The sequence below is a fragment of the Diadema antillarum genome, unplaced genomic scaffold (assembly GCF_040938485.1).
Source record: "Diadema antillarum isolate AM-2024a unplaced genomic scaffold, OU_Dant_1.0 seq00003222_RagTag, whole genome shotgun sequence".
Classification (NCBI taxonomy): domain Eukaryota; kingdom Metazoa; phylum Echinodermata; class Echinoidea; order Diadematoida; family Diadematidae; genus Diadema; species Diadema antillarum.
The window spans coordinates 164,556-183,784 of record NW_027273807.1 but is presented as its reverse complement, the minus strand read 5'-3'; the positions used below and the strand labels follow the sequence as shown (position 1 = coordinate 183,784).

Below are 19,229 nucleotides of genomic sequence, written 5' to 3'. Positions count from 1 at the left end.
TGAGCTCCTAGGGTTTATGGTAATTCAAACTAGTTTAGCATGCTAAATTTAAGGGTCAATGCCCCTTTAAAGCTCCATGGGGTATGGTTTGAAGTCACCAGAAAGGGACAATAAACAGGGAAGAAAATTGTATGGGTCTCTAATTTCTATTCTAAATAGTGCAATTGATCAGCTATATGAATTTGATAAACATATGCATGTGTCATCTACCAAAATATTTTATATAAGGGCACAAAAGGTAAGTACTAGGGTTTGAACAAGTTCAGAGCTGGTGCTTATCAGAGAGTCTCACACAAAATGTGTTTGTAGGACTATGTAGAATGTAGACAGCAGACAGAAGATTCACAGAGACTTAGATTTTCAAGCTCATGGGATAAGCCATTCTGTCAGTCTATTTTCACACTATTTTGATATTTCTTAGTAGGCCTAATCAAAATACACTGGGAAAAAATGAGGGGGATGCATTACAACATGTACATGTACAGGTCTAACTGTTACCAATAATACTAGGGCCTATAGGGAACACAGAATAACTGGAGCACAGCATAGCAGTATAAAGTTGTGCATCTTCCCCATCGTTGCTACCAACATCTCAGTCGGTAGATTACATGAAGAACCTGATCTTGCTTGCTTTCTCAGTTATAGAATTTGTGAAGTTTGCTTGGATAACTCACCTACATCATAGTACATGTATTAGAAGGTCGAGATCTACTGCAGATCTCAGTAAGTAAATTTTGGCCTAGTTTTGGTTCTAATATAATGTTAGTACAACTATGAACTAAGTTAGACCTATTATGTACTTGCGCTTGCTAGCGCTTTTCGAGTCCAGAAACATCTTCTTGAAGAGGGGTCCTGCATGATCTGCGGTTGCAATTGGAAGATTATGCTCCAAAATAAATCCTGTGAATAAAAGTTGTGCTTTGCTCACATCTTCTTCCTCCTGTCCAGCATTAGCCTCTAGTAATATGCATGCAGCAATGCCACACCCATCAAAATTCAAAGCAACATTCACTAGATAATGCGATCGACGAAATGTAAACACATGCACATGCTTTATGTTTCACGTGTTGGCAAAGACCCTATATGTTACACACTGCAACTGGATCTTTGGTGGTGTTGGTACAAAACTTACTTCAGACCAAGCTAACCATGTATTAACCTATCGAAGATTGCTCACTAGCGGTGTGCAACTCATGTGCTTTTCTATGGGAGAAAATCCCTGAGTGTTCTTCCAAGCATACACTGAAGTTAGCGATTACTTCTGATCATGCAAACCAATTTGAAAATCGTACATTAGTATACGAATAATTTACGAGTTGTGAGTGCATAGGGCACGAATATCGCACGAGGCGCGAGATGAGCCACTGGTCTATTCAACAAGGCGCGTAGCGCCGCGTTGAATAGACCAGTGGCGAATCTCGCGCCGAGTGCGGTATTACGTGCCCCAATGCACGAACAAAATCATAAATTATTCGTTTTATACAGCACCTTGTCCACAATCACAATACAAAATTAGCGACCACCAACTCAGGAAGGCCCAAAAATAAATGTAACAATTAGGCAGAGAATTGTAAACCACCCTGTGTACTGCTTTCAAACACTCGTCATGATTCGACCACACAGTCACAGGAATCACAAACTCCGCAGGGTCTATACCCATTCTACGCTAACGTTAGATCGAGTTAGGCCTGACTGTTAGGCCGATCTGAGATGTCGGTAGATCTAGTAGTAGGTCTAGACTTTGTCTATTTCCGAAAATGATTTTGTATAAAAACACAGAAAAATAATCAAATTACGGTTTCTCAACTTGAAATGAAGTCTTGATTTTGGGATCACTGTGGTCCACGTAGCAGATCAGAGTCAAAAGTAAAAACACAGCAGTAGGTGTAAAGGCCGCGATACATGCAACAAGCTAGGTAAAGTAACTGCGCGTACACGTTAACGTTGCAGTACTCCGCCGCGCCTGGTCTGTGAGACTTACCGGCAGCGCAGCGCAGCCAGCCAGCACGTACACTGTACAATGTAGTTTGCTGGCGCTTTGCTACGGGTGTGAGCCACAGAACTCTGTGAGCGGCCATGCATTAGTAGCCCCCCGCGAAGCCGTGCTATAGTACCTTCGAGCCGTGCAATAGGCCCATGCCAGGGGCCTATTGTATGGCTGTCACTCTCAATGAGTTTGATAGGTATTTTCTATTGAATGTCATGTGACATGTTCTTGGCCAATCAGAATTCGACATCATTCTGAGGTGTTGTATAAAACAGGATAATGCAATAGTCGATACGCAGTCTGTACTAGTGCTCGCAATATGCATTGGAAGAGTGATCAGTACATCGATTTCCTCATCAAATTGGCAATTGCTTTCATCTTCCATAGATAAATACATTGTGAGCTGGAGCTGAAGTTAGCATAATACTGTATTATAACAGATGCTATTTTTTCCTCTCTTACAGCTTGAAAAAGCGTACTGTTCCGATTTCTTAACCATTTTTAAAGAAAACAAGGCAAGTGCAAAAATGTGTCTCGCCCTTGTGGTGACCATCCACTCCCCAAGGGACATCTACAATCCAAGTTTGGTCACAAACGGACTTAAGGATCAAAAGTTATGACCCATAATAGAAACGCCCCATAAAAACTTAACATTGGGCTCTAAAAGTTCGTTGACCCATGCTTGTGACCATTGACCTTGTGGTGACCATGCACTCCCCAAGGGACATCTACAATCCAAGTTTAGTCGCAAATGGAGTTATTGATCAAAAGTTATGACCCATAATAGAAACACCCATAAAGACTTCAAGGACAAGTTCATCTTCATGTACATGTATATGTGGATTGAGTGAATGCAACAATATTAGTAGAACACATCAGTGAAAGTTTGAGGAAAATCCGACAATCCGTTCAAAAGTTACGAATTTTTAAAGTATCAGCGCAATTACTGCTGGATGAGAAGACTACTACAGTGTGTGATGTCACATGCGTACAACGATATAATGAAATTAAAAAGAGAATTTCAAAAAATTTTACTTTTTGAATAAAGTGCACATTTCTTGGACTTGTTACTGATGTATGTTAAAGATATTATTCCCCTTGCCTTCTGAAAGAGAGAAGTCGAGTGTTCTTTTGTTATGCGAGAAAAGTGAAAATAAGGTGAATTTTCTTTATACTTTCTTCATACCGTTGTACTCATGTGACATCACAAGCTAGTAGTCTTCTCATCTAACCATGACTAAGCAGAAACTTTAAAAATTCATTCAACTTTTGAACGGATTGTCGGATTTTCCTCAAACTCTCAGTGTGTACTACTAATATTGCTGCATTCACTCAACCCTCAAGTCTATGAAGGTGAACTTGTCCTTTAACATTGGGCCCTAAAGTTCACTGACCCCTGCCTGTGAGCTTTGACCTTGAGGTGACCTTCATACACTGTAAAATGTGAAACTTTGTATGACCCCTCTTCCCTCGAAGTTTGATTGCAATCGAAGCTCAGAGTAAAGAGTTATTGAAGTTTTTGTAGCGTTACGGACAGACGACGAACGGACGGACGACGGACGGACGATGGACGGACAGACGCCGCAGGCGATCCCTTAGTCTCCCCTCACCTCCGGTGGGCTCTACAAAAATGGACCAAATATGATAAAATCGGACGGGTTGGCAGGCATGAGTTATGGGGTTCTCAAGAAGAAGATGAAAATTTAAAATGTTTATGCACGATGCACAAAGATGATGCACGACAGACGCCGGACGAAGAGCGATCGCAATAGCTCACTTGAGCCTTTGGCTCAGGTGAGCTAATAATAAAAGTCCCAAGACTGCTCCAAACCCATGTATGAACTAAAGTTTCCTACCTTTCAAGAGGGCATGCAGGATGGCACCATCAATATCCATGCTGGTGCTTGCACTCAGCTCGTAGACAGTGATAAGATGGCGGTGCTGGATACAAGCCTCAATTCGAGTTAGGTGAATGTCCAGATCTTTCTGACCAAACTCCTTTTCAATCATTTCTGCGACCACCACCTTGTCGTCATCTTTCATCACATTCTTCATGCTGAAATATTTATTGCATATATTGCCATTAATGATTATAAAATAAGCACAAAAAAAGACACATAAAATGACAATTATGGAAGTGTCGGTATCACTGAGTATCTTGTATTATAGTATTTGAATAGTGATGATATATGTATAAAATAACGATAGGCGAGAGACAATCACTGCTCACACAGCACAAGTGTACATGCAGCTGCTTAAATGAAAACACTTGAGCCTGCATACCTCTGCATTCTCATGCAAATCAGTAACTGACATTTGCATGTGGCCCTTCAATAAAAACATTTTCTAATCAATTTCTTGATTTGGATCAGTGACCCAAGAATGTGCAACTGATTCTGATCTGATCATCAATGATTGTGCAATTTTTACCAATCTTGCATATAGGAAAAACAATGGCACAATGAGAAAAGATTGGCTAGGTCAGCAGCTATTCACACAAGAAAAACTGACAAAACTAGATTAAATCTTGCCACTAGGAAAAAAGAGTTGCACATTTAATTCTAACTTCCAATTACATTTCATTTAACTTCAAAGGACATTCTCATATCAAGATACACCTGAAAATGCCCCCCCTTTTTTTTTTGCTGAAGCTTAGTGACCTTTGAATTTTGACCCTGAGGGATTTTGCTCAAACTCTAATGAGCATGTTATGGTTCATGTAGCATACCTTGTCCAGGGTGAAGAAAATTAATCTGCAATTTTTATTTTTCTTTTTTTTTTCTACTTTTTTAAAAAGATCAATAACAAGTTCTGTCATAAACTGGTAGACTGATTCATTCTATTGAATTCTTTATTCTTTACAGCCAAACACTGTGGCATCCTGTGTTATTACCCCTGACAAGTGCAGGAAAAAGAGAGTAGAACCTAACTGTATCAGTGTCTGGGCATTTGATGATCCATGAAAGTGATTAATGTTCATTAGTCCATAGAAAGCCTCAGCTATACAAACTCCTGCTAAATGATTCAATACTGTATAATTCTGTTTGTCACTTTTGCTGCAAAGATTCCCAGTCATTAGAGGTCAGTGCATTATGCATTGAGCATGAGCTTCAATGAACAGAGCTCTGCTGATCTGCAGCGATTTTCGCAAAGAAACTGAGCAAATTGAAAGTTCAAGCTAAAAATAACAGTGGATAAAGGTAATCTCACTGAGGCTTGTCTTTTGTTGGTGGCTTGACAGTGTCTAGTGTGAAGAGTTTGTGTTTGCTTCTCTTCTAATTACTACAGCAGTAAAGTCACTGACAAAGACTAAATTAGAAAAGCACTCTGAGAGCGCAGACCTCCACCAAGCAGTTACTTTCCACCCATGATCTTGCTCTTCCCAAAGAGATTTTTTTCTCCTCTCTACCACTGGGGAAAAGCTCTTTGGGCTCTTCCATCAATATAAGTGATTTCCACCCATAGGTCTACATGCTGAAAAATTGACCGATTTCCCAATATAGAAGCCTTTGTTACGTCATAAACCCTAAGCTGCACGGCGCGCCTCGCCCTAGCAGAAACTAGAGCACGCCTTTAGTGTGCGCATGCAAACCTCAAATACACGCAGCCTGAACTCCCAAGTTCATTGACCCTATGGCCCTACCTGCCAAATATAAAAAATCCTTCATAAATTCCCAAAACATTCTCGGATCACTACCAAAAGTTAATCGTTTGTTACTTGTGTCATTCTCAACCTTTCCTGCAAGTTTCAACCCAATCCGTTAACTACTTTTTGAGTTATTTTGCACACGGACAAACGAAGGAACGAACTAACTAACTAACAAACAAACCAATGGTAACGAAAACATAACCTCCCCCCTTGGCGGAGGTAATTAATGAATATAACTGTAGCTCTGTCATGTGGGTGATTATCAGTGACAGAGAGAGAGAGAAAGAGACAGAAGACTCTGGAAAACAGAGTCAATGCAGACCTTTCCTTTTCTCTCCTTTTATTGGCCGAAGAGCACAAACATCAGTTTGCATCAAAAATGCAATCATCAAATAGGTCAAGGAATCCTCAAGTAAGGATGCATGCATACCAATGTGCCTCAAAAAAAAAAAAAAAAAAAACACTAGAAATGTCGCTACAGCGACTGGTTATACCCCCGCCAAACAACATTTCATAAGCTTTGGTCAAAACAACATTTCATAAGCTTTGGTCAAAAAACTGAGGAAGTAGTTAAATCCGCAAGATCTTTCCTTGATCTTCTGCCATTAATATGCCGTTACCATGGCAACGTACTTTCGGGTACTGTCGAAAAAATGCGTCTTGCACATCCACAACCAAAGGCACACATCTGTACCAAGCTTCATGGAAATTGGGCAAAAACTGAGGAAGTAGTTTGCAACACAAAATTTTCCATCATTTTGGCTCATAATATGTGAGCTGTTACCATGGCAACATACTTTTTGTCACTGTCAAGAAATGTGTCATGCTGACCTATATCCTAAGACAAACATTCAATATGAATTCCATGAGAAGTGGAAGAACACTGATGAAGCAGTTTTGCCATGAAGCATTTTGCCCTATATTTTACCAATAACATGCTGTTACCATGGCAACGCACTTTTTGCCACTGCGGAAATATGTGTCTTGCACATTAACATATTCAGATGAACATCTGTACCTAATTTCATAAAAATTGATCAAAAACTGTGGGAGGAGTTCGCGACGCAAGATTTGTACCCATTTTTGCCCATAATATGCCGTTACCATGGCAACGTACTTTTGGGTACTATCAAAAAATACGTCTTGCACATCTACAACCCAAGGCACACATCTGTGCCAAGTTTTATGGGAATCGGTTGAAAACTGAGGAAGTAGTTCGCGACGCAAGATTTGCAACGGACCGACCGCCCGACCGCCCGACCGTCCGCTGATTCCCTATATACCCCCTTCAAACTTCGTTTGGCGGGGGTATAAAAACTCAAAAAAATCTGGTAATGCATGATTTGTATTCACTAAGTTTCAAGAAAATACCTACAGGCATTGCACAGATATGGAGGAATTATTGAAATTTTGAGAATTTGACTTTGACCTTTCACCCTATGACCCAAAAATTCCCAAGAGTATCACTGACAGGCAGTACATACATGTAGTAAGTTTCATAAAGATTCCTTGAGCCATTTCGGAGATATGGAGAAAAAGTGCAATTTCAGCATTTTCACTTGACCTTTGTCCTTTGACCCAAAACTTTCCCTACAGAACCTCTATTTGGCAATAGATGTATACACTAAGTTTTAAGAAAAACACCTTCAGGCACTACATAAAGTCATAGATATGGGGGAAATAGTGAAATTTTGAAAATTTGACCTTGAATTTTGACCTTCAGAATGTGCACCCAAAAGCTGATAGGCACAATTTTGTCCATTAATACATTACACATGCCAAAATTTCATTCGGATAACTCAGTTTTTAAGTTACACTGTTCACAAAATTGATTATGAACGGACAGACAACCCGAAACAATATGCCTCTGGCGACACTTGGTAACGGAGGCATAAAAAGCGTTATTTGAATTGTGATTTGCATTGCTTTTTCAGAGTGTGTGAATGTACCTAGTGTGTGCAAATACACACAGAGGCTTACATATTCTTCCCTCCTGTGTCTTGCATCTTGATTTCCCTTGTGTGCTGGAAAGCATAGGCCAAGATATCGGCTGCCCTCCCAGATCCAGCAACAACAACAGCAGGGGTCCCATTCATGATGGCTTCGTATGCTGTCTGGATTGTATTGGGCCCTCCTTCCACCACAACACATACTACAGGCACTGAGACAGATTTTGCTGAAAAGAAGTAAAAACAAAAGAGGGGCATTGAGTTCAGACAAAAGGGTAATACAACCTGTGAAATAAACATTTGTGACTAAATGATTATAAATGTAACGAAAGAAGTGGATATTATCACCCAACAATACATGCATTCTACCAGAATTGTCATGAGTAATTAAGTGATTCAGTTATAATTTTGTCTCTGTATTCGCATCCTACTATTACACTTCCTTGGAAAACATGGTTAGCCTTCCTCATGTGCCATTGAGGATTTTTTTTTTTTTTTTGCCTATCTGAAAACTTTACTGGTCACATGTGCACAATCTCAAGTCAAATGCTCAAAAAGTGAGGAAATCATATGAATCCACAATTTTTTGTATGATTTTCATTTAAAAAAAATTAAGGGTGTGTACAGTTCTGGTCGAGGTGAGGATTTAGCTTATAACGTTTTGCGAGATATTCAGAAACCACTCTATGAGATGTCAAAGAGCATGCAATTCTAAGGGGTTTAGTTTATTTGATGAAAATCGGTTTTGAAATGGCTGAGATATCCAAAAACAAGGTGAAACAAAGAGATCCTAATAGAAGGCGTGGCCTGTTTGCCTTTTTATTATTGTCACTTTTTTGGGATATCTCAGCCATTTGAAAATCAATTTTCATCAAATAAACATTGAATTCCTTCTTAAAATTACATGCTCTTTCATATTTCATAAGAGGGTTTCTCATTATCTCACTTAGGAATGTTCAAAACATGAATCCCCACCTCAACAAGTACTGTACAGTCCCTTTAAAATGAGATTTTTTTTTTTCACATTTTTTATGTTGAGTGTGAACAATGTTATTCACAATACATTGTTTCACAGTGAAAAAAGATGAGGTTTGCGAACTACTGTAAACATCAACATTTTTGTGCGATAAATTTTCAGCGCTGAGACACTCAAAAAACATATTTACCAGTTCTTGAATTCGCCCTGTTCAATTGCCATCCATTCAAAATAAGCAGATGAAATTGTGAAGATATTTTCGTGGGTTTTAAAATTTGTGCTAGCCAAAAGTATAGCACGAAACAAATGAAAATTAATGTGCCATGAAAAATTGTAGCATTAAAAGCAATGTGGTCACATGCTCCAGTTCAGGACTGAGGTCAAATGCTCGAAAACTGAGGGAGTTAGCTGAATTCATTAATATTTTTGTATGTTTCTTATTGCAAAAAAACATTGCTACCATGGCAAATGTATGATTCAACATTAACTAAAGATATGTTTTTTGGCATCTACAAACCTTATATTATCATCATCATCTTTATTTGTCAGAAGATGCACTATATAAGATAAATTAGCCGAAAATAATCCATCATTACAATACCACCAGAAATGTCGCTATGGCGACTATTATGCCTTGAGTTAGCCACTATGCATGGTTCTCCCAATAGGTCTATAGTATGTCTTGACAATGTGTGAAGACAGTTTGACATAATTGGCAAAATATCATAATGACACATTTGTCACAAATGTGTTGGAGTGTTTGCTTTCTTTGAACTAGGTTTAATTGGATGAATGGCTATATTGTTAAAGACACCAGTAGTGGGGATTTGAGGATTTCTACTCGACTCTTTACCCTTTTAAAAGTTTATGCATTAAGTAATTTCCAAGGTATGGAGGAAACTGTGCAATTTCAGCATGAAAATGATAGCATTTTTAAATAGCACTTAAGCTGGCCTTTGACCCTTGACCTTTGACCCTAAAATTTTCAAGAGAATCACAGTCAGGCAGTGCATGCATATACTAAGTTTCATGATGATACCTTGAGCCACTACTAAGATATGGAGGAAGAAGTGAAATTTAGAATTTTCACTTGACAACTTCGCCCACTCATATATATACACGCCAAGTTACATCAGGATATCTCATACATTTTTTAGTTATGCTGTCTATAAAATTGATTATGGACAGACGGACAGTCGGACAGAAGGACAGTCGGACTGAAGGATGGACGAACGAACGGATGAAAGGACAGATGGATAGACTGACGGATAGACGGATATTTTCCTGAAAATCACACATTCCATCAACTTGATACTGACATATGTGACTGTGCACAACAGAACCAGCAAAAAAGTCGCCGGACAAGGATTTTTTAGTGAAGGGCAGATTCTAAAAGAGCAGACTCTAAGCTTTAAAATGATGTATAAACTCAATTCAAATGGACTCTCCTAGCCTTTCTAAATATTGGAAAGAAAGCACACGCTCTGGAAAAGTGTGAACTGAGAAAAGAGGCTCTGAAGTATGGGTCTCTTCAAGAGCTTAATCTTTAGTAAGCGGTGCTACCTGCGCAATAAATGGGACAAAGAAACTGGATATAAACCACAGAATCAACAAGAAGGATGGGATTATCAAAATAAGCTGAAATGAAGCATGCTCTATCAACACATCTTGTCCATGATCAATTTTAACTTTCAAAGAAGTAGCATTATCCTGTCAAAAGTTATCAGAGTTGAAAATGGAGAGTGTGCAAAGGATTTTCAAGAAATAAAAGGGACCTATAAGACATACCTGATCCCCTACTCTACAAAAAAAAAAAAGAGGTTGTAGGAAAAACAGCTGAAAACCCACTTTCCCATTCATTTTATGATCCCAAACTCAAGAATAAGGTAGAAGACTAGCTCTTCCAGAAAACATGGAAAACTAAAAAATGACTAGGTTGACTTGTTTCACCTTTTTTGAGTCCTCACATAAAAATCAAGGGGTGCGACTTCTTGTTAGGTGATACGCTACTGGCGTATCACCTCTTGTGTTTGTACGGAATCTTCCTTTTTTTTTTTCTTCTTTCTTTCTGACGAATTTTGTGGACAAAATATCTCAACAATGACACGACGGAATAACATGAAATTTTCAGTCAACATATCTCATATCAATATCTCTGTACATGAAACTTTTCATTATGATAACATATCTGTGACGTCATCTAGCTGCCATTTCGTGATTTTTAGATAAAGTCACATGATCGATCATAACTTCATAACAGAATGTCATTTCTTTATCATTTTCGGTAGACATAAAGTTCAAGTCATGACTGATCATCCTGTGCTATGCTAATTACCCGGGTCATGACGTACGTGTCAAAATTTTAAAATGACCAAAACGACTTCCCAATGGGAAATCTCGAAGTTTTAGACAATTTGAAGCGTTTCAAAAAATTCCGCGCTTACGCGTCCGTCCGCGCGTTTTCGCACGCACAGGGTGTCAGCAACATGAATATGCACTTTTATCGACTGATTTGGATTCCTGATACATTAAATAACAATATCCATTGATTTCCGATCGGTTTTGACTTACAACAAAGGAATGCATTGGCGTCAAAGTGAAAAATCCGCACGCGCGTCTATGTGCAAGTATAGTGAGAAAACATGTCTTTGCTTATTTCGCCATAGCTCTTTAAAACGTCCGGTGACCCTATGTTTTTATTGCATATTACAAAAGCATATGAATTGTAGATAACATTTCAAGTATCAATATTTCCATAAATGCTCTATGACATCATCATATCGTCATCTTATATCAAACAAGGCAAGTGCCATAATGTGTCTCGCCCATTCGCGTACAAGAAATTGTACGCGAATGGGATATAACAGATAAAAGTTTAGTCACAAATGGAACTATGGATCAAAAGTTATGACCCATAATAAAAACGTGCAATAAAAACTTAAAATTGGGCCCTTAAAGTTCATTGACCAATGCCTGTGACCTTTGACCTTAAGGTGACCATCCACTCCCCAAGGGACATCTACCATCCAACTTTGGTCACAAACAGACCTATAGATCAAAAGTTATGACCCATAATAGAAACGCGCCATAAAAACTCAACATTGGGCTCTAAAAGTTTGTTGACCCATGCTTGTGACATTTGACCTTGTAATGACCATCCACTCCCCAAGGGACATCTACCATCCAAGTTTAGTCACAAATGGAGTTATGGATCAAAAGTTATGACCCGTAATAGAAATGCGCCATAAAAACTTAACATTGGGCTCTAAAAGTTCGTTGACCCATGCTTGTGACCTTTGACCTTGTAATGACCATCCACTCCCCAAGGGACATCTACCATCCAAGTTTAGTCACAAACGGACCTATGGATCAAAAGTTATGACCCATAATAGAAACGCGCCATAAAAACTTAACATTGGGCTCTAAAAGTTTGTTGACCCATGCTTGTGACCATTAACCTTGTGGTGACCATCCACTCCCCAAGGGACATCTACCATCCAAGTTTGGTCAAAAACAGACCTATGGATCAAAAGTTATGACCCATAATAGAAACGCGCCATAAAAACTCAACATTGGGCTCTAAAAGTTCGTTGATCCTTGCTTGTGACCTTTGACCTTGTGGTGACATCCACTCCCCAAGGGACATCTACTATCCAAGTTTGGTCACAAATGGAGTTATGAGTCAAAAGTTATGACCCATAATAGAAACGTGCCATAAAAACTTCACATTGGGCCCTAAAGTTCATTGACCCCTGCCTGTGAGCTTTGACCTTGAGGTGACCTTCATATACTGTAAAATGTGAAACTTTGTATGACCCCTCTTCTCTCGAAGTTTGATTGCAATTGAAGCCAAGAGTAAAGAGTTATTGAAGTTTTTGTAGCGTTACAGACAGACGACGGACGGACGGACGACGGACGGACGGACGGACGACGGACGGACAGATGCCGCAGGCGATCCCTTAGTCTCCCCTCACCTCCGTTGGGCTCGACAAAAAGTGGAATTAAATCTTTTGAGTTACTATTTCTAAAGGTCCGGTCCCCACTGGTCGATGGACACAAAACGTATGCAGAAAGGACACAGAGGACGAGCAAAATTTTGGGGATGGCTCCATCCGCTTTCATCCGCTCCAGAAATTGACAGAAATTGGCGAAATTTTGTGAAAACAGAACGGAAAAGAACGGACGTGGGTAGTATGTAGCGGGGATATGAAACGGATGTTCATCGGAAGCCTAGCGGATGAAAGTGGATGACAGCTCCGAAGGGTTTTACCAGGGGTAATTGCGAAATGGACGCATAGCGGAAAGAGCGGATGCAGGGTGGATGAAGCGGATGCATCATGTACGGCTAACGGAAACTAACGCTTTGTCCGTTTAAATACTTTATATACGAGCTGCATACGCATACATCCTTTCTATTTCCGTGCTATTAACGATGTATAGACGTTCCATGTACCATATCTTTCCTCCCTCTTTCCATTTTCAGCTGCAGCAGATGTGAGTTGCGAGGATGCCCAGAGGATGCAGAGAGGATACAGCGGACGTTTAAGGGATGAAAACGGACATACAACGTTTGTTGCTTGTATGTCACAGATTTACATCGTACATGGCGGAAAGTTCATCCGTTCCACAAGTTTTAAGCAGCTTAAAACTTTTTTGTGCGGATGAAATCACAGTGTACGGATGCTCGATGGATAGAGCGTATGAAACACGTAGCGTTTTCCAACGAATGGCAAGATGTATTTTTTTAACGTTTTACATCCTCTTTGCATCCGTAAGTGCAGTGGGACCGGGCCTTAACATTCATTTGCTGGTATCTCTGTTGTTTTAGATCAATATTATCCCAAATTCGAATATGTTGTACTTTGAAGATTTGCCTTTCAAGTCCATGTCATGGTTTTGCAATTTGATGACGTCATCATACTGGAAATTGTTATTAAAGGCAAAGACTCAAATCAGCCAAATTTACGTGTTATGTCTATGGAAGGTGATTTTTCTTCAACCATGCATGGACTTGATAACGTTCAAGCACCTTTACCTCAGCTGATTTTGCTCCATTTCCTCTGAAACTTAAGTATGTTGTAGCTGAGACAGTAAGCTGCAGTAATCATGCATTTTATTTTTTCAAATCTCCTCATCAGGTTGACAATTTTGCAGCTTAAAACTGAAAATGAAAATGGAATGTGGACGAAACGATTCCTGATTTATCTTTCATATATAAGCTTACGTTCCTCATATTTCCTCGGCGAGACGTATGGCTAAGAGGTTAAAGGCGACGTCTCTGGCGCCAGAGACGTGAGGTTGCATATGTGCAGGTTCGAACCCCACAAGAGCATGAAACAAAATACTTCTATTTTACTTTCTTTTTCTTCAATGGAGTTTTTTAAACACCTTCGTCCATTTAGAAGTCACATTCTCATGTAAACGCACCCATACGCACGCACACACACACACACACACACAATATCCCTTTGTTTTGTGTTGCAGACCACATTGCTTCGACTACTGCAAATTTCTGCAGGCTAATAGGGTTTGTCAAACTCATATTATTATTATAAAATGACGACGAGATGAGACATAGCTCTCTTGGTTATAATGTAAATAATGGTCAAAGTTCATATTTGAAAATACAAATGTTAAAGTGAAGGTGATTCTTAAAAGACTTTATCGCCATGTTTGATTTCTGTTTTCTTTTTCTTTTTTTAAATTTTGAAGACCTATTGGTAAATATTCAGTTACATAGCCTGTCTAATCGACTTACTTGCACACGCAGACACATGCATTAAATTTCCACTTGGTTCCATATGACAGAAACAGTTTGATCTGAATTATGTAGGACTGTATAAAAAAACTGGACTTCAAGAATGTTTCTCAATATGACTTCAAGGTGCTATTCAATATCATTTTAGTTGTTGATCACCCGTGACCGATATCTGATGACCCCAAGCGTATCACCTAACTCGTCTTCAGTGTGACGAGTTTCATATCTTGTTGGTTTTGTGATGCACGGTCACATATGTTAAGGGTAGCAATAATTCCCCTGCTTTCTGAAAGCAGTTAGTCAAGTGCTCTTTCAATATGCTCGAAAAGTAAATTTTTGTGGAATTCCCTTTATATTTTTATTATATTGTTGTCCAATCATATGTCATAACTTCTAGTAGTCTCCTTATCCAACCATTCCAACACCAAAACTTTAAGAATTCATAATTTTTGCATCGATTGTCCGATTTTCCTAAAACTTTCACTGATGTGTTCTACTAATGTTGCTGCTTGCACTCAATCCACATTGCTCTTAGGGTTTGGGTTCCCTTTAAATCACACACCTTTAATCTTTTCTGAGTAGAAACCGAGAGTCATATAGGACCTGTCCATAAATGACTATGATCAAGCAGTTAAAACAGATAGAAAGGGCTCACAAAAATGTGACACATGATGATTTGGAAGAAATATATCAAAATCAAATTTCCTTTGACAACCAAATGTTTTTAAAGTTCATTGCCTTTTGATAAAACTAAAGTTAAAACAATTTTCATTATGAAACATTTTTCTCCAAAGTACATCTTTGTTAAATTTGAAGTAGGATAGGCAGTTATAATTAAGATTCAGTTATTTCATATAAATTTCTGATTGGGTAGAATTGTTGTTTGTATATTTAATTTTTATTGGATCACAATAGTCTCCCATTGACCCTACTTTGACATTTAAATCGATTTGGGACACAATCCAAGCCTACAAGTAATGTTCTTTGAACAGTGTAAATAATCTGTAATCTTCTACTGAGGTCACTCACCATTGTCCTTGGGTCCACTGCTGAGTTTCTGCTCTGATATCTCTTTCTCAAGCATGCCCCTGAGTTTGATTTCCACTCCAAACTGGTCAATGGTGCCATTGTCAACCAAAATGAAGTGGGTGTGGTTGGGGTCGAGGAGGATTCCTTTCTTGGCATCCATGCTGTAGTATGCTGGAAACTTCCCCTGTGAGTATAGAATGTGCTTTGTCAGTGTTCACAGATTACAATTAATATTCCTTTTATAAAATCCCTAAAGCCCCTTTTACACTTTCATGGATTACTTCACGGATCACCATGGATTGTTCTAGTGTGCAACATTACGATCATTTTTCTCTGAATGCCGGTTGTGAATGCAATCCCAACTGGATGTCTAAGGGACACGAAGTTGAAGTCTACACAAACAGAGAAGGTAGCAACACAGACCACACTGGAAGTATATGGAGCTAACATGGACATTAAGGAAGAGCATGGAGGCAACATGGGAGTAAATGGTGCCTACAAGGAAGAGTACTGACACTAATTTTTATCCATGATGTCCAGGATAAAAACTTAAGCAAGTTTAACTTTTTCCATGACCACACCAGATGACTTCATAGTGTCAACGCAGTCATGCCGGAAAGAATACAGATGATCCAAGAATGACAATCTGTGTGATCTGTGATGCAATCTATGAAAGTGTAAAAGGGGCTAACAGAACAGGTAATGTTTGATCATTCAGATTCTCCTTGTAAATGGAACATAAATGCAGGTTCATTGCCATTATTTCATGCTGGAGTAAACAGAGTCATAGAGCCACATATATACAGAATATGACTTTGTTGTTACTATAGCAACTTGATAGTTCTGTCATTACATGATATATGGAAACTACTCACAATTAAACATTTGATGTTAAGTGAATCTACTCCATATTCAAGCTGACTGGATAGAATAGATTACTCACACATAAAGTAACAAATTTTCATTAAAGTGGATATAGAGTAAGAAAGCTGTGCAGTTTTAAAGAATCATGTGTTGAAGAATAATATTGGTCACAGTTACATTTACTGAAAAAGTCATAGGAAGCATTAATTTGAACTGTCGGGGAACAGATTTTTGCCGGTTTAATTGATTTTGTTAAAGATAAGTTAGCTTATGTAATGACTTCCCAGTACGGTGCCCTTTGAAAACTTCTTTGGTTTTAACACATATTTAGAAAAAGAGGGGCAGGAATGGGGTGTGGCAAGCTGATGGTCCCCTTGGGTGAATTGCTGTATTGTTTGAAACAGGTGGTAGTCTCATTTTCTAGCTTGGCATGCACTGGTAGTGCAACCTGGTATTTTGAAAGACAATAAGACTTTTGATTTACTATTTTTGTTTTTATAATATAGTTCAGTAGTTGAGACCTCAGCAGTTTTAAAGGTCCTGTTTACCTTCAAGGAACAATGATTTTAAAAAAAAGTTCAAGATAACACATTTGATGCATATGAGTTGGTCAGTTGTATCACAAAACATCCTTCCATATAATATTTTTGCAATCAAGCCTAAAATATAAGGAGATATCAGTATTTTTTTCACTAAACCATAACTGTAGATGGTTTAATCTGAAAACATTGTTATTATAACTATTGTTCATGTTTTGTGTATTTAACAATACTTAAAGGGATCGTATAGTTTTGGTTGAGACCTGATTTCAGGTTTCCAACATTTTTAGTTGAGATAATGAGAAACATTATATCAAAATATGAAAGAGCATGTAATTCTATGAGTAACTCAACGTTTATTTGATGAAAATTGGTTTTGAAATGGCTGAGATATCCAAAACAGAGCGATTCTAATAAATTGTGGGACCCACACTTTATTACGATCACTTTGTTTTACTTTGTTTTTGGATGTTTCAGTTATTCCAAACCCAATTTTCATTTAATAAACTTTGGATTCCTCTTAAAATGTTATGCTCTGTACTATTCCATAAGTGTTTTCTTGGCATCTCGCAGAAAGTTAAAAGCCCAATTCTCATCTCCACCAATACTGTACCATCCCTTTAACATCGATTATATAATATGGGTTCAAATTTTTACAGTAGTTGCCTCTATCCCAAACATACATTTTAGAACTATTATAAAGCACTAACGCTGGATTTCTGTTTCATCTGCAAATGGTAAATTATGCCTTTAAACTATAGAGTGATTTGTTTTCATTATGTTATATGTGAATGCATGAGGATATGCCCAACTAAATTGGAAACTATTTTGTAGGGTTAGAAATGTACAAGGTAGAGAGATTGGTTGAGCAGTCTGCAACAACCAGTGATTGGGTGAGGTCGCTGGTCGGAGCTCTGTCGCATCAGCTTAAGAGTGACTGTGTGGCAACCATTGGGCATGGAGAGTGACTTTTTGTGAATTTGAGATAAATTTGGTAGTAATTCCTGCAGTATTTTGTTGAGGTTAAAGGGATCACATAGTTTTGGTTGAGACCTAATTTCAGGTTTCTAACATTTTTTGGTGAGGTAATGACAAACCTCTTATGAAATATGAAAGAGCATGTAATTCTATTAGGAATTCAACATTTATTTGATGAAAATTGGTTTTGAAATGGATGAGATATCCTAAAAAGAGTGATTCCAGTAAAGGGTGGGACCCACACTTTATTACAATCTTTGTTTTACTTTGTTTTTGGATGTTTCAGTCATTCTAAACCCGATTTTCATCAAATAAACTTTGAATTCCTCTTAAAATGGTATGCTCTGTACCATATAATAAGTGTTTTCTTGGTATCTCACAAAAAGTTAGAAGCCGATGTAGTCAGTGAGGGTTTTTTTTTTGTTTTTGTTTTTTGTTTAGATTAGTCAGAGACTTTTTGTTGTCTTCAAATAGGAATATTATGATCAGCAGCAAGGATAAGAGTGAATTTATAAAGTGAATATTTGAATTGAGGTGAATATAAGTATACTGTGTTAAAGTATAGTTAGTGGCAATAAGATGGTTAAAGATGATTATTGTATGCCACACTCAGTTAATTTGTATTTTTTTTTATATCAACTTTGTTTTGGCAAATGAAATTCTAGATAGCTAAGCTTACATCCGATATAGTTCAGATGATAGAATTGGAAATTTGTATTTGTTGAATGATAAGCTGAAGAAAGTGTTGTAGTACTGTATATGATTGTAATATTGACTTTCATTTGATTTATCCAGTCTGGGCCTGCCCACAGGCACTAGTTTCCATTGAGACTGTGGCGTGTAGAATCCATAAAAGACAGCTGTTGAGCCCGGGTGCACAGTAATTTGACAGTCTTTAGTTTGTGTGATAACATATTATATGAAAATGTGTTGTACATGCATAAGCGCAAATAATATAACTTTATGTCATTGTAGTTTGGTTTCAATTTTGGATGAAATATCTGAAAGCGAAATTGTGTATCAGCACAATTGATAGTAAGTGGTATTGAAGTAATATGCGATTACAGTAAAAGGTGTTGAAAGCAGTAAGTGGTTATCTAATTGGATATACATTGTAATTATATGTATATATGATATATACTTAGCTCTCGTAATATACGGTTGCAGTCTGAATGTGTAGTTTGTAGTTGTTGCTTCATTTATCTCCGCGTCTTGTGACACTCAATCATATGTTGTACTTTGTAGAATTGTCTTTTGAGTCAGCATTATTTTTTTTAATTTGATGACATCAACAAATTGAAAATTTTGATTAAATGCAAAGTATCAAATTTGCTGAGTTTACGCGTTATGTCCATGAGAGGTGATTTTTTCTCCCATTCATGCATTGACTTGACAATGTTCTGGACGCTGTATATCATTTAATTTCGCTCTATTTCCTCTGAAAATTAAATATGTCATAGCTGAGACAACATATTTTCGTAATTGTGTATTTGAGTATTG

The 19,229-nt window shown here is 38.0% G+C and overlaps 1 protein-coding gene across 1 annotated transcript in view; it reads right to left on the bottom strand.

Annotated features, from left to right (window-relative positions):
• The window catches only part of LOC139715270 (transient receptor potential cation channel subfamily M member 2-like), a gene marked incomplete at its 3' end in the record, with an annotated part of 78,881 nt that extends 63,373 nt beyond the window's left edge, over positions 1–15,508 (bottom strand). Inside the window, exons 1-4 of the mRNA XM_071626849.1 lie at positions 15,349–15,508; positions 7,617–7,812; positions 3,844–4,043; positions 801–861 (exon numbers count right to left, since the gene is read on the bottom strand). Coding sequence (XP_071482950.1) covers positions 801–861; positions 3,844–4,043; positions 7,617–7,812; positions 15,349–15,508 — 617 coding nt within the window. The remainder of the gene's footprint in view (positions 1–800; positions 862–3,843; positions 4,044–7,616; positions 7,813–15,348) is intronic.
• Positions 15,509–19,229: the final 3,721 nt, after the last annotated feature.